The sequence below is a fragment of the Carassius gibelio genome, chromosome B3, assembly GCF_023724105.1.
Source record: "Carassius gibelio isolate Cgi1373 ecotype wild population from Czech Republic chromosome B3, carGib1.2-hapl.c, whole genome shotgun sequence".
Classification (NCBI taxonomy): domain Eukaryota; kingdom Metazoa; phylum Chordata; class Actinopteri; order Cypriniformes; family Cyprinidae; genus Carassius; species Carassius gibelio.
This window is the reverse complement of record NC_068398.1, coordinates 25,100,507-25,114,352: the sequence shown is the minus strand read 5'-3', so window position 1 is coordinate 25,114,352 and position 13,846 is coordinate 25,100,507. Positions and strand designations below refer to the sequence as shown.

The following is a 13,846-nucleotide window of genomic DNA, read 5'->3' as shown; positions in this document are numbered from 1 at the left end:
ATGTACGTATAGTCCTCATTCGTCAGTGTTTGTGTTTACGTACTTACGGTGATACGAGATTGGACAGAGTTCGAGGCAGATCAATCGATGTGTCGTCTCAGATCGGTGATAGGCTAGTGATGTCTAACCGGAGCCAAAATGGCAGCGTTGTTTTATTTCCAAACATCATCTGTACTCAAACGACTTATTCAACCAGGCATCTAATCATTTTTGTTACATAATATTCTCGCTATTTTCATATGTACGTTTGTTTTGAGGATGTTTGTTGTATGTGGTCGTTGATCTAGAGAGCAGCGGGTCCGTGAATGACAAGACCCGGCCCGTTCAGTCTTGGTAAGTAGAGATACAATTTAAACAAGAGCGCAACAAAATTTGCTTTTCTGGGCGCGGTGTCAGTTTCTACTTTGTAACAGTGTTTCCCAAACCCGCTCATATGGAAAGTAATATAACAGAGAAGACAGGGCTGTGCCACAGTCATACCTGTCAGATGTGTTTACAATGTCATATGTGCTTTCAACAGTTTTACTCGGTTTAAATATAAACGGGTTATTAATTACTGGAGATCGTTTATATTATTTGCCTGCTGTTTTGCTGAATGATTGCTTGTCCCGCCCATTTTCACAGTATCCCCGTTATGTATCAGCTTGCCGAACATGAGACATAATTTATTAACATAACGCATGTTATAAAATGGACCTTTTATATCCTAGAAAATGCATTTGAGTTTTAAGAACAAACATTGAGTTGATAACATACTTCACAATATGATCAAATGAGGTATAAACGGCTGTTTAAATTGTTTTCTGTTGCTTTTCTAATTATTTTGATATGTTGAATCTCTCTTTTTGTGTTGAAAAAGCATACTTTTATCTTCAGGTAGTAGGATGATGATATTATGATGTCACACATGATGTAATGTGCCTTTTGTTTGTGTTTTTCAGTGTTTTTCCAAATTCTGCTCTTTCAGCATTGTCAACAATGAGAGCTCTCCTACAATAGTTGCTGCAAATGAGAATGGAGGATATGTCTCTGTCAGGCCTGGATAACACCAAGCTAGAGGTAAAGGGTTGCAGATAATGAGTTTAATATATGATACATACAGAACGGTGTATATTTAATCTTTTATCTCAGGTCCAATAACTAGCCTGTATCAGACAAATAAGATGCATGATGATAAGTTTAACATTTCTCTGCTGTTGTTGTAGGCCCTGGCTCATGACGTTTACTCGGATCTAGTGGAAGATGCCTGTTTAGGGCTGTGCTTTGAGGTGCACAGGGCGGTCAAACAGGGCTATTTCTTCCTGGATGAAACGGACCAAGAGAGTATGAAGGATTTTGGTGAGTCAGTCATAAAAATAAACAATTGAAATTTTTCCAAAGCCTGGTTGCATGCTTTTACAGTGACTACGTTTACATGAACACTTTTTTGTTCAATCGACTGAATTCATTACGATTGATGAATCTGATTGTAGTGTTTACATGAACACTAAATAAAGTGATCGGGTTGATGTGCAGGTTTATATGTCACAAGCCACAAAGCGGAATAGATTTTTTGACGTGCACACTGCTCAAATAGTGAAAGTGACATAGATAACATAGAGTTTCTCACCATTTGCACATAATAACCACTCTCCTACACGGTTTCTTTATTTGTTTTAATATTTACCCGTTTATGGATAAATATACATGTAAACCACTTTGCTGTGCTGCTCATATTTATCACGCAAAAAAAAAAAGCCCCTCCCCACGCCCAAAACAGGTTTCCTGTGGATGAGTCTCCAAAACAAGGTTGTCCTGCTCACTTCACAGCTGCCGAGTGAAAGAGTTTTATAATGACAGGACACACATTTATTCAACACTTTATTCAAAAGGAAGAGCTGCTTGTTCTGTGTGTCATACGTCATTACGATATTTCTGCGTCATTGCACATGCACAATCCTTTCAATTTCGTGGTTCAATCCGATCGAGTGTTTACATGCATGCTCAATCGTATTAGAAGAGGAATAAACCACCCCCTTCAATCCGGTCGAATTTCATTCGGATCGAGCTCAATCGGATCGATTTAGGTGTTTATATGAACGTTTTTCATTCTGATTGAGCCGTCTATCCGACTACAAACAGATTTTTGGGGTGCATGTAAACGTAGCCAGTGTGTCTCTACCTTATGTTCCCTCTGATGTAGAAATAGTGGACCAGCCTGGTGTGGACATCTTTGGGCAGGTGTACAACCAGTGGAAGAATAAGGAGTGTGTGTGTCCCAACTGCAGCCGGAGTATTGCAGCTTCTCGCTTCGCTCCTCATCTAGAGAAGTGTCTCGGCATGGGCCGCAACAGCAGTCGAATAGCCAACCGCAGGTCAGCGGGCTGTGAGCTCACACCAATTAGCTCATTATTCAGTGAAGGGAATGCTTAAAGCAATAGTTGACAAATGATTTACTCATCCTAATGTCTGACCTTTGTTGTTTTACTTCAGTGTTTTAGTCTATTGCCATGTACTGGTGGGAAAATGAGTTGGGGGTGTCACATTTCTAACAATTATTTTCCAAAGATTGCACTTTCTGCCAGACAAAGAGATTTTATTGTTCCCTGAGGGGAAAATGCCATTGACGTTTCAAAGCATTGATCGTTCTACTCTTTCTACAGAATAGCCAGCAGCAACAACACAAGCAAGTCAGAAAGCGATCAGGAAGACAATGATGATATCAATGACAATGACTGGTCATACGGTTCAGAAAAGAAAGGTGAGTTTAACTATTTCCTCTTACTTCCTACACCACTGTTCGTCTCTAAATGTTGCTCTTTTTTATCTATCATAGGCCTGATTTTAATAACTAATGATAACGTGTAATCTCTTATTCTCACAGCCAAGAAGAGAAAGTCAGAAAAGGTATTAAACGTTTAGCAGATATGAACGTGTGGAAAATGCAAGCCAAATATTCTAAATGAGAATACATTGAAAATGATATTTAAAATAGCTCTGTGTGTTTTAGAATCCAAACTCTCCCAGGAGATCCAAATCCCTGAAGCACAAGAACGGTGGGTTTTGTTCGTACTGAATCTAGCTTTCAGGAGTTGTTTAAAGGTAGTTCACTGCATGACAGACAGCAGGCTTCACTTGAATGTGTTGTGAGTCTTTTTGTGTGTTGTCGCTCTGCAGGAGAGCTCAGCAGTAATGTCAATCCAGACGTATATAAGGTGAGATGATTAATTACTTTAATATGTATAACACTGGTTCTTGCTTTCTCTTTTACATCAGTTACAATGGTTGTTTCTCTGTCTCACTCATTCACTCTTGCAGTATAACTACAGCTCTGGCATCAGTTACGAGACTTTGGGACCTGAGGATCTGCGCTCCATACTGACTACGGTAAATTATTCTAAATTATTATTATATTCTTACATAGAGAATATATTATTATATTAAGAATATATCATTAAGGGTATATTATATTCTTATATAATCATTTGATTTTATTTAATATTATATAGACTTAATTCATCTTCAGTGCACAGTGCTGTTGCACTATGGGTATCCCAAATTTGAATCCCAGCTGGAGGACCTTTCCTGATGCACTGGAGTTTACCTCTTGCTAACATGCTCTCTCTCTTTCCTCAGCAATGTGGGGTCGTATCAGAGCACACAAAGAAGATGTGTACTCGGTAAGAATTCAGTCCATATTTGTGAACCAACAGGAAGCCATGAAAATAAACATCTGTGATTTATTCTTACAAATGCGCACTGTGGTACACTCACTGGCATTTAGAGTTTGTTTCCATTACCTTATTGACTGAAAGTCACCAAGTTTGCTGTCTTTCCTGCCAGCAAAGAGTAAGTATTTTTCCACACCAGGTGTATATTATGAGAATTAAAAACTTACTGAAGGCTGAAACATCTGTAAAACCAGTCTAGGAGATAAAAGGGCATTGCACATTTTATGCCTGGCCTAAACATCTTTTTTTTTTTTATTCTATGTTAAGGCTACTTATAACCCTGCACTAAGGAACATTTAGATGTAGAGATGTTTGTAGCTTTTGAACTGTTCAGCACTTACTGTATGAACATATTTTCATAACAAAAAAGAAGAGCATACTGTTGTAATTGTTTAAAAAAAATCACTAATATGATATATTTGACAGCATGAAGATGAATAAGTGATTAAAATGCAAATTTTTGAGTGAACTATTGCTCTAACGAAGTCTGTCATGTGATCAGAAGTACAGTGAAATGGTACAGTCAAAAGGGATGTAGTTTTTCACTGTTTCACTGAGTGTCAGGAATGTGTAAGTGTTAGTGTGTGCTGCTGCTTAAGAACCAAAGATTGATTGTGCATGTGATGTGTGAACGCATGATCTTTTTCATTCATGTAAATGGAAACGATCATGTTATGTTGGGACTGATTTTACGGAACACAACTGGCAACTACATATAAACCCCATATTTTTGATTGGTGTTCACCTTTCAGTTTTCTTTCCCATGTCATTTCATTTGGCCTCACTTTTGTTATAAAATGTAATTGAAATAATCTGTCTCCATTCCAATTGGACATAAAAGTGCACCATAATTTCTCAATTGGACAGTCATAGGTTGTTTTAAAGCACTGCCTGTTTTACGGAGCAAGAGACTTCTTGAACATCAGCCAGCACTGAAACCCTTTTCCCTAAATGCTAATATCTGACCCTAGAGCCCCCTTTCCAATCCTGCTGGTAGTGTTCACCCAGTCTCTTGCCCGTCATTGTCTCTGGTGCAGTGCATAATGCCACGTTGTGTCCTGGCAGGTCCCAGCGGTGTCCCCAGCACACGGACGAACAGAGGAGGGCAGTCAGGGTCTTCCTCCTTGGGCCGTCCGCGTGAGTTTCACCCCTTCTCCCAACCCTGACCTCTTCCTGTCAGAAAACAATTAGTGTACCCACCTGCTTTCCTCTCCTTTCATCTCTCTCTCTCATAATATACCTCTTTTCATCAAGCTTGCGATCATTTGTAGCAGCTGCCCAAACATAAAGGTGAAAAACTAAAAGGTCCTAGTATTGAGACTTGAGGCACACCATCTGGAGTCAGTGTACAGCTTAGTCCGCTGTGATTTTTAATTTTTACAAATAGGTTTTATTTGTTGACAAACTAGTAATAAACAAACCAAGCATTTATTAACCTTAGTTGTTACATTTACTAATACTCATAAGTCAAATGAGTCAAAATTTGCATCTATTGTTAACATTGGTTAATGCATTGTGAACTAAAGGCTGGAATGCACTACTCAATGTTTTCCCAGATTTTTTTCACAATCTGCAGTCTGGAAGAGCCAACATTAGTTGGAGAAAGCCACAGTCAGTCTGCAGATTTTGGGCAGTCAAAAGCTAACAAATTTCACAGGAAATCATGTAGTGTATTGTGTGCAGACTTCATGATTCCATCCAGACGGTGCATATCAAAGATGTTTAATATTTTGAGCCAATTTTCGAAATCACTGTTTTCCATTTAAAGGTGTTTCCTAGCAACAAGAACGGTTTCACTGTGATTTTGTGGTGTTCTGAATGCCTTTAAACTTTAAAGGTTTAGTGAATGAAAATTGTGTCATTAATTACTCTCATGTTGTTCCAAACCTGTAAAACCTTCGTTCGTCTTCAGAACACACATTAATGGGGGTCATATGATGCGATTAAAAAAAATTCCTTTCTCTTTGGAGTGTTACAATCTCTTGGTTCATAAAGAAGATCTGTAAAGTTGCAAAGACTAAAGTCTCAAATCCAAATAGATATTCTTTATAAAAGTATAATCAACCACACCCTCCTTTAACAGGTTGTTTAAACACGCCTCCACATGTCTACATCATGATGTAGGAAGATTTGCATAACGCCGACCAAATGTTCAGGCAAAGAAAGAAGGCGTAGAAATTAGAAATCAGTTGTTAAGTTGTATTTACAACACTGTTCCGGAACAGTTCAACCCAAATATTCAGATGTGTGCTGCGCATTTTATGGAGGATGAGGACTGTTTCCTGATCCAGTAGCCTACAATGTGTCTGTGGCACAAAGGCTGTTTCTATAAAGTGTTTCTGACTCACAGCATATAAGTAAATTTTTAAATAATGTAATAATTTCCAATGATGATTAATACGCAAGTTTTGAGAAGCGTAGAGTAGCGTTTGTCGTCTCTCCAGTCACAAATGCAGACATTGTTTATGCAGTGTGATATGCAACGCAACACCTAAAAAGACAGTATAATTCATTATAATCAGTAATAATGTCCGCACTGGATGCAACAAATGCCTAGTTTGTTATGGGTTTAATTGGTTTTGTCTCGTCTAGTGATGTCCAGATTGTGAATGAATCATTCTATTTAACTTGATAGGGTTTGATAGGGTTCGCGTCTCCAGTATGCAGTAATTCCGTTCCTGACACTCCTTCTGATGCGAAATAAACCAATATCCCAAGTTATTCAGTTACTCTTAACTACATTGACTGAACTGCTAAAAGAGAACCGATGATGGGATGTACACGAGCAGAGCAGCTGGACTGAGTCTTGTCCTGCTGGGACACAGCTTCACAGTCCGTTAAGGGCTGTAACATTTCCGTCACATGCTTGAGGGATTCACAATTCACTGGCTATGACCAATCAGCACACGCCTCCCTTTTCAGAACGATGTGCTTTGTAAAAATCAACGCGTTTCAGAATGGCAGGGCATAGAAGAGAAACAATAATGTACATTATATGTAAAATTATTTTTATTTTTACTTAATTGTAAACAGCTTGTGCTGTTCTGTGGATACGTTGTTTTTTGTTCAGACCGTGTGGAGCAGCTGACACAGAACAGCATACGTTGTTTATATTCAGTGGATACTCTCCAAAATGGTGCCAGTATGACATGGAGGAGACAAATTTCTGAATAAAGTCGTAATAATTTTATTAAAATTTTTTTCACACAAAAAGTAATCTAATAGCTTCGTAAAATTACAGTTGAACCCCTTACCTCACATGGATTATTTTACCGATGTCCTTTCTATGTGTCTGAGCCTTGATTGAGGTAATTACATTGCTGTCTATGGGAGGGACAGAGAGCTCTCAGAATTCATCAAACATATCTCAATTTGTGTTCTGAAGAGGTCTTACGGGTTTGGAGCAACATGAAGGTGGGTAATGAGTGACAGAATTCAAATGTTTGGGTGAACTATCCCTTTAAGGGGATGATGCAAAGTTTTTCTCAGTAACCATTTATATGTTGGCAAATGTTTAGTGCATTTTTGATTAGTATAAAAATCTGTTAAGCAACTAATAGTCATTTAATGTATTCCAGACCCAACATGAACAATGAACAACTGTATTTTTCTGAACTAATATTAACAAAAGTTGATGTAAAAAATGTATTGTGAATGTTTTGTGCATTGTTAATTCATGTTTGCTAATACATTAAGTGATGTTAACAAACTTTTTTTCCAAGCTTTTGTAGACTCATTTACATTTAAGGAAATTTGCAGATGCAGTTATCCAGAGCAAGTAAAAAAAAAAGTTCTTAGGCTTCAAGATTTTAATAATGCTTGATAAAAACTCAATTTGCCATACTAACATATAAAATAAATGGTGACGAAAGAAACCGTGGCAGCTCATCTGCAAATATCTCTTTGGTTTAGAATCCATTGATTGTTTCTTTAAACTGAGGTATTTGTTAAATGTGTGTTTATTCAGCATGTGTCTATATGTAGTCATATCTTGCTTCCTGCTTGATAGGTCGACGCTGCCCGACTCTGAAACAATGCTGGAAAACGATGGCTATGATGCCCCTGATGGCCAGCTAATAATGTCTCGCCTCCAGTGGGACGGCTCCTCTGATATCTCGCCATCAGACTCTGCATCTTCAAAAGCCAGTGAGTTTTTCATGAACGCTTTTAAAAACGACACACTCTGTCCATGTTTTTTTTCCACTTATTCATCGTCTCGTTTTCAGGCACCAATAACTCTGAGTCTAAGAGGCCTAAGAAAAAGAAAAAGCCCAGTACACTGACTCTGACTACCACTGGAGGTGGAGGAGAGCGGGACAAAGGGCAGGAACGAGAGAGAGGAGACCGAGAGAGAGCAGTAGGCAGTGGGAGCGGGAGCAGCAGTTCCCAGAACCCACTGGGCCTGTCCAGTCGGAAAAAGCGACCAAAACTGCCCATTCCCCCAATTCCTAGCATCTACGATGACCTGAACTGAGGAACAGGCAACATATTTACACACAGAGTTTGTGATCATAGCTTTGATGAGTTCTTATGTGATCTCCGGTCTCCACCATTTCAAGGTTTATGAACCAGATGAGACACCTCTCTGTTGAATGTGTGTAAGAGAGAAAATATCTGGGGACCATTTCAGACATTTGCATCTGGGGCACAAGAGAGTGCATTTATTATGGCACAGTGTTGCACAGTGAAAAGTGAGTGTTTTTGTGATTATTTTCTTTTTAATATTTTTTTTTATGTGGATGTGAGCTGGAGCAAGCATTTGTTTTTATTTTACTATGCAGCTCACTGTCATTGTGTTACTGCTTACTCGTGTGTGTGTGTGTGTGTGTGTGTGTGTGTGTGTGTACACATGAGGTATGGTTTACAGTGACTCTGAAAATGTGACATGGTGTGCATGGTGAATGTTGGACAGATTGTATGAATGTGAATGGGATGTTGCAAAAATGTTGTTCCCTGGTGGCTCTTGTTTTACTGTAGGTTCATCTGTGCAATGTCCTCTACTGGTTTTAAAGGGTATCTCTCTTTCATATCGTCTCCCTAATGTTACTGCAACCTGTTGATCTCTTCTCAGCTGCTTTCTGCAAGCGAAACTACTATTCATACTCTGCTAAATAATGGACTTGCATAGTTAGTGCCAGTGACAGCTTTCTGCCAAATCTGTGGATACACAATCTTTTGCCTTTTGTGTCTCTTTTGAAGTTAATATTCTTTTTGTTGTCATGGCTAATATTCCTTGTCTGATACTCTATTTATTTAGTGTCAATGTATTTTTTTTTTTATTATTATTTTAAAATCATGGCTTTTTGACTCCTTTATCTGTTACATATGCATTTTCTCTGAATACAAAGTTGTACAAAGAGTACAAAGTCTCTGAATATAAATGGCTGAAGAGTTCAGTGAGCCTTATAGCACTTATGTTTGATGTCAGCTTGCTTTGTATAAAATATGTTTGGTTAAAAAAAAATCTGAAATGAAAATAGCAATTGAAGATGCACTTAAATGGATAAAATCCAGCCCTTATAGGCGCTTTTTTGTCTGTCTTTTCAGTAAAAAAAATGTCATTGAGCTGTCATTTGTGAATTTTGTTGCTGAACGTTTAAATGATCTGAGAGTTTCTCTGAATGTGAATTCAAATGTCTGCATGATGGAGAAAAAAAAAAAACTTGGTACAACTTCTGATATACCATTGCTGTGGGTGGATGTTTCTTCTATGATGCTCAGTTATTGCTCTGATTCTCAGTGAACTGTAGTAGCTCTGTAATAGTCTAAATAAACATTTCTCAGGATTCGATGTTCTTACACTCATTCTGTGTGTTTGTGTGCGCATCAGAAAAAAAAAACAATTCAAAGATGAGCAATTTTATTCTGAATTACTGCATCAAAGCAAAAACAAAAAGCATTTTAATGAATGAGGTGCTAGTTGCCTGTTATAGCAAGAATGAGAAGCTAAGACTAGTTTCCCCATAACATGTAAATATTGCTGACGATTCTGAGAAAAGTGACCCATTCATACAAGAACCATCAAACTTGTCAGAGAGCATTAAGGTTCCTCTACGCCCGCTTTGATTTATCTACAGTAAATACATTGCTTATATACAGACTTTACACAGGAGAAAAAATATTTGCTTTGCTATCGGCGTCACATTTGAAATGCCTATGAATGCAGTGAGTTTCCAGCAATCTCTTTAGAATACTCCAGTATGTTTGCATGTAAAATCTTCATCATGTATAAAACTTATGTCCTAAATGATAAGCTGTAACTCACAGCAGACATGCCAAACCAGACTGTTATGTAGAAATAAGAGTGAAATAAATACAGATTTCAGTGACACTGGCAAAAGAAAAAAATAAATCCTTCCATCACAGACATCAAAAGCGAGGTTGAGTAAACTGATGCCTCAAAATTTGAGCTAACTAGCACATCACATCTGTTATTTGTGTACTGAGATCTGAACAGAAGACATTTTTTGCTACTACGGAAGATAGTGCTGCTATTACCAGTGAAGAAGAACAGAATTGATAAAACCCAATCAGTCGACACAAACTGTGATTGCTCTAAATGAAAAGCCCAGTCAGACGTGGGATCCTTACTTCACTTCACAGAGAAGCTACACTTTAGGATGAGCTAAAACAATTATAAAGCTATGTTTTCCCCCCAAAAAGCTAAATGACATAGCAGTGTTACTTTGTGCTGCTCACAAATGAAGCTGCAAGCACTAGCACACATCCCCCCACACACACACACAACTTCAGTCTTCTGAATGGCACCAGGACCCTCGAGGGCTCCCTGAGAACTTTCTCGGCTATCACTGATTGGTTACTTTCAAGTCCTATCGTTTCGTTTTCCTTCTACCCTAATATTGGCTTCATTCCGCTGTTCATCCGTCTTCTCATCGACTGTGCATGCCAAAGATGAGGAAGCTGAAGAAGACCGTGACCCCGACCAAAGAGATGGTGGCCGGGGCAGTGAACAGCTGGCGGTAGTTGATTCGGAAGTACCAGATGACGGCGAGCAGCACCACGAACACAGGGACCACCAGGCTTCCAGTGCTGAGAGCCAGGCCGGCCGAGCGCAGCCCCCCGCTGAGCCTGGAGCCCCTCCCAGCTCGAGGGCTCTCCTCTGCGGCCGCCTCGCGCAGAGCCTGGGCTTGAGAGACGTGACAGTGGAGGACGCTGTTGTGGGTGATGTTGAGGGACAGGAGAGAGCGCTGAGGGTCCTGCAACAGCTGACCCTGGTAGATGAGCTTAATCTGATGCTCCCGGCCAGAGAAGTATTTACTGATGGAGAGACACAGAGGGAGGAATCATTTACAACAACAGAGCTGTGTGTGCAATTAAACCCAAACATGTCATTTTAGAAGAAACACATAAAGATCTATGTGTATTCTGAATACAAATACCAAGACAATTTGATTTTTTTCTTTTTTTACAGTAGGATGCATAAACTGCTTAGACCGTCACACTTTAAGGTCCAATTCTCGCAATTAACAAACCATTTTGCCTCAATAAACTCCTAATTTGATGCTTATTAATAGTACATAAAGTAGCGGTTACATTTAGGTACTGGGAAGGATTAGGGATGTAGAATATGTGCTTATAGGTACTAATAAACAGCCAATATGTTAATAATAAGCAACTAGTTAATAGTGAGAACCATTTATTATAATAAAGGGTTTTTAGATATTTTATAAGAACTCCCCTATATTTAAAGTTTAAACAGAAACTTACGTTCAAATCAGACTTTAAAAGAAAGTCTTTTTGGGATTTGTCCAATTCCTCTATGAGAGTTAACTTTCTTTTTGTGTGTGTTTGTCTCACCTCTTCAGCAGTCCAACGGTGTCCTGTGGTCTGAGTACTGCCAGCTCCTCCGTGTCATTCAGGAACTTCAGTCTCACAGTGATACTGGCGGCCTCATCCTCTGCCTCCTCTTCGGTCCCTTCCTCCTTCCCCTCTTCTTCTTCTTCATCACCCTGGACATAGCTCACTTTCTTCCTCCCACCCTGAATATCCAGCAGCTCCTCTCCAGGCACATCCTCTCCCTCTTCCTGCTTCTCCTCCTCCGCGGGCTCTTCGTCCTGCTGCTCGCTGGGCTCGGAGCTGGGCGGGGGGCTCGCGTAGCTGTCGTGACCCCCGAGGCCGATGAGGGAGGCGTGGGCGCCCACGGTGAGAATGGTCCCCAGGATGTGATCTCCACGGTCGGCCACGTGGGTAGACAGCCAGGCAAAAACCATGGCCAGGAACAGGATGACCACGCCGCCCAAAGCCGTGGCCTCCTCGCCGAGCCCGTCAAGCACAGTTAGAGCACACACCGCCATCCCAGCCCCTCTCCACCTGCGCAGACAAGAAAGAGAAAGACCAAGTCAACCTTAACCCTCTTCACAACCCTCTGTACTTCCACCGTGTGACAAATTACCAATCAAAGCAGGATATTTAATTTCACTGCAAAAAGAAGAAGAAAAAAAAGGCTTTTCTTACTTGTCTTGTTTCTAGTCAAAATATCTAGAAAATCTCAAATGAAGATGCATTTTCTAGATTAAATTACATCAGATATTTAATCTTGTTTCCAGGGGGGGAAGCTAAATTAAGTGCATGTGTACAACTATCTCTGACTGGCAGATAATTGTACTTGTTTTAAGCAAACTGCACTTAATTTAGTTCCCCCAACCACCCCTGGAAACAAGACTAAATATCTTGTGTAATTTAGCTTATCTAGTAAATGCATCTTAATTAGAATAAGAACTTTTATCTTATTTCTAGTCAAACTATCTACAAATTCTAAGCAAGTTGTGTCTTTTCTGCAGTGTAGTCAATATTATCCAATTGGATAAATGAGGCTCAGTGATGTCAGCCAAAAAGGAGGTTGTTTTAGAGTTGATTTCTGGATGTGAGACAGTACTCTGAAATAGGTGTTATTAAGGTTTATTAAAAGTAAAACCTGACGGAGGGGAAAAGAAACACGGTTTCTTGAAATAAAATATACATTAAACAGACTTATAGACATAACAGAAACTAATAAAATCAATGACGACACAAACTTTAACTGGAATTCAAAAGAAAATGAAAACTAATTCAAAATATCAAAAACTATTCATAGCATCTCAACGGATCTATTGAGAAGTCTCTCATAATAAGACCAGAAAAGTGCATTAAAAAGCAAATCAAGCTCAGAAGTCATCTGAATTTTAGTGACCTGCTTGAATCTGTCATCTAAACTAGGTAATTGTTGTTATTGAATGTCATTGGACTTTAATTATGAGTTACACTGTTAGAAAGCATCAACTGTCTGGCGGTAAAGCATCGGTCGGGGTGTGTGTGTGTGTGTGTGTGTGTGTGTGTGTGTGTGTGTGTGTGTGAAGACCCGCAACTCTTGTTACCTAACACAAAGTGACACACTTCTAGGCTGCATTAGGAAATAAGCCCGATGACATTAAGTACTGAGTGACATATAGATGTCTTGCATTTAAACTATAATTATCCTCTGTTAGCTAGGTTTTATATTAGTTCATTAATAATACATTATTATCAGACAGTTTGTACATTTAGATGTTCTCTCGCGATTTCCGCTCAAGCCTTGAAATCTTGATCAAACCTTCATCTTTACACGTTTAATGTCACCCACAGGGCCTAGAATGATCTACAGTCGATACAAGACACAAATGAGACGAAATGCCGAAAATAAAAAATATATACATTTAATGATAAAGTATCTGCTTTGTTTTGTCTGTCTGCAAGGGAAGGAAGCTAACCTAATCATGTAACGTTAGCGGCGATGTAAGGGCGACCTTGGTTCGCAGGTTTTAACAGAACATGTGTTCTTTAAACAGACATTATAGCACATTTACCTTCTCTTAGTTCAGATCATTCTGGATCGACGCTGTTTTAATCCCTACACCGGCTGAAAGACGAAACGCTTGGCTCAGAAATAAATAAACACACGTACGACCTCACGCGCACGCGCACGCATACAGCTGACGCTCCGTCAGGGTAGGAAGGATCACGTGGTTGGCGAAACAAAAATTCTGAATGTCTAACATTCTCTCTTCAGTCTTAAATAAATTATTATTAATAATAATAATAATAATAATAATAATAATAATAATAAAACGTAAATTAAAAATTAAAATAAAAGTTTTTTG

At 39.1% G+C, this 13,846-nt stretch overlaps 2 protein-coding genes across 3 annotated transcripts; one reads left to right on the top strand and one right to left on the bottom strand.

The window, feature by feature from the left end:
- Positions 1–72: 72 nt before the first annotated feature.
- Positions 73–9,499, top strand: LOC127953007 (ataxin-7-like protein 3). Of its 2 annotated transcripts, XM_052551895.1 has the most exons (13): positions 73–333; positions 942–1,059; positions 1,206–1,338; positions 2,183–2,354; positions 2,643–2,740; positions 2,864–2,886; positions 2,990–3,035; positions 3,157–3,194; positions 3,298–3,366; positions 3,616–3,659; positions 4,776–4,847; positions 7,720–7,856; positions 7,937–9,499. In XM_052551895.1, exons 2-13 carry the CDS (start codon positions 1,009–1,011, stop codon positions 8,182–8,184), a joined length of 1,131 nt encoding a protein of 376 aa, XP_052407855.1. In that variant the 5' UTR covers positions 73–333; positions 942–1,008; the 3' UTR covers positions 8,185–9,499. The 2 variants fall into 2 exon arrangements, with proteins under 2 accessions (XP_052407855.1, XP_052407856.1); XM_052551896.1 differs by lacking the exon at positions 4,776–4,847 and having other exon boundaries at positions 76–333.
- Positions 9,500–9,553: 54 nt separating this feature from the next.
- Positions 9,554–13,710, bottom strand: tmub2 (transmembrane and ubiquitin-like domain containing 2). Its single transcript, XM_052551897.1, has 3 exons — positions 13,553–13,710; positions 11,529–12,041; positions 9,554–10,988 (listed from the first exon to the last, which is right to left on the bottom strand). The coding sequence occupies exons 2-3, from the start codon at positions 12,023–12,025 to the stop codon at positions 10,601–10,603; spliced, it is 885 nt and encodes a 294-aa protein (XP_052407857.1). The 5' UTR covers positions 12,026–12,041; positions 13,553–13,710; the 3' UTR covers positions 9,554–10,600.
- Between the last annotated feature and the right edge of the window lie 136 nt (positions 13,711–13,846).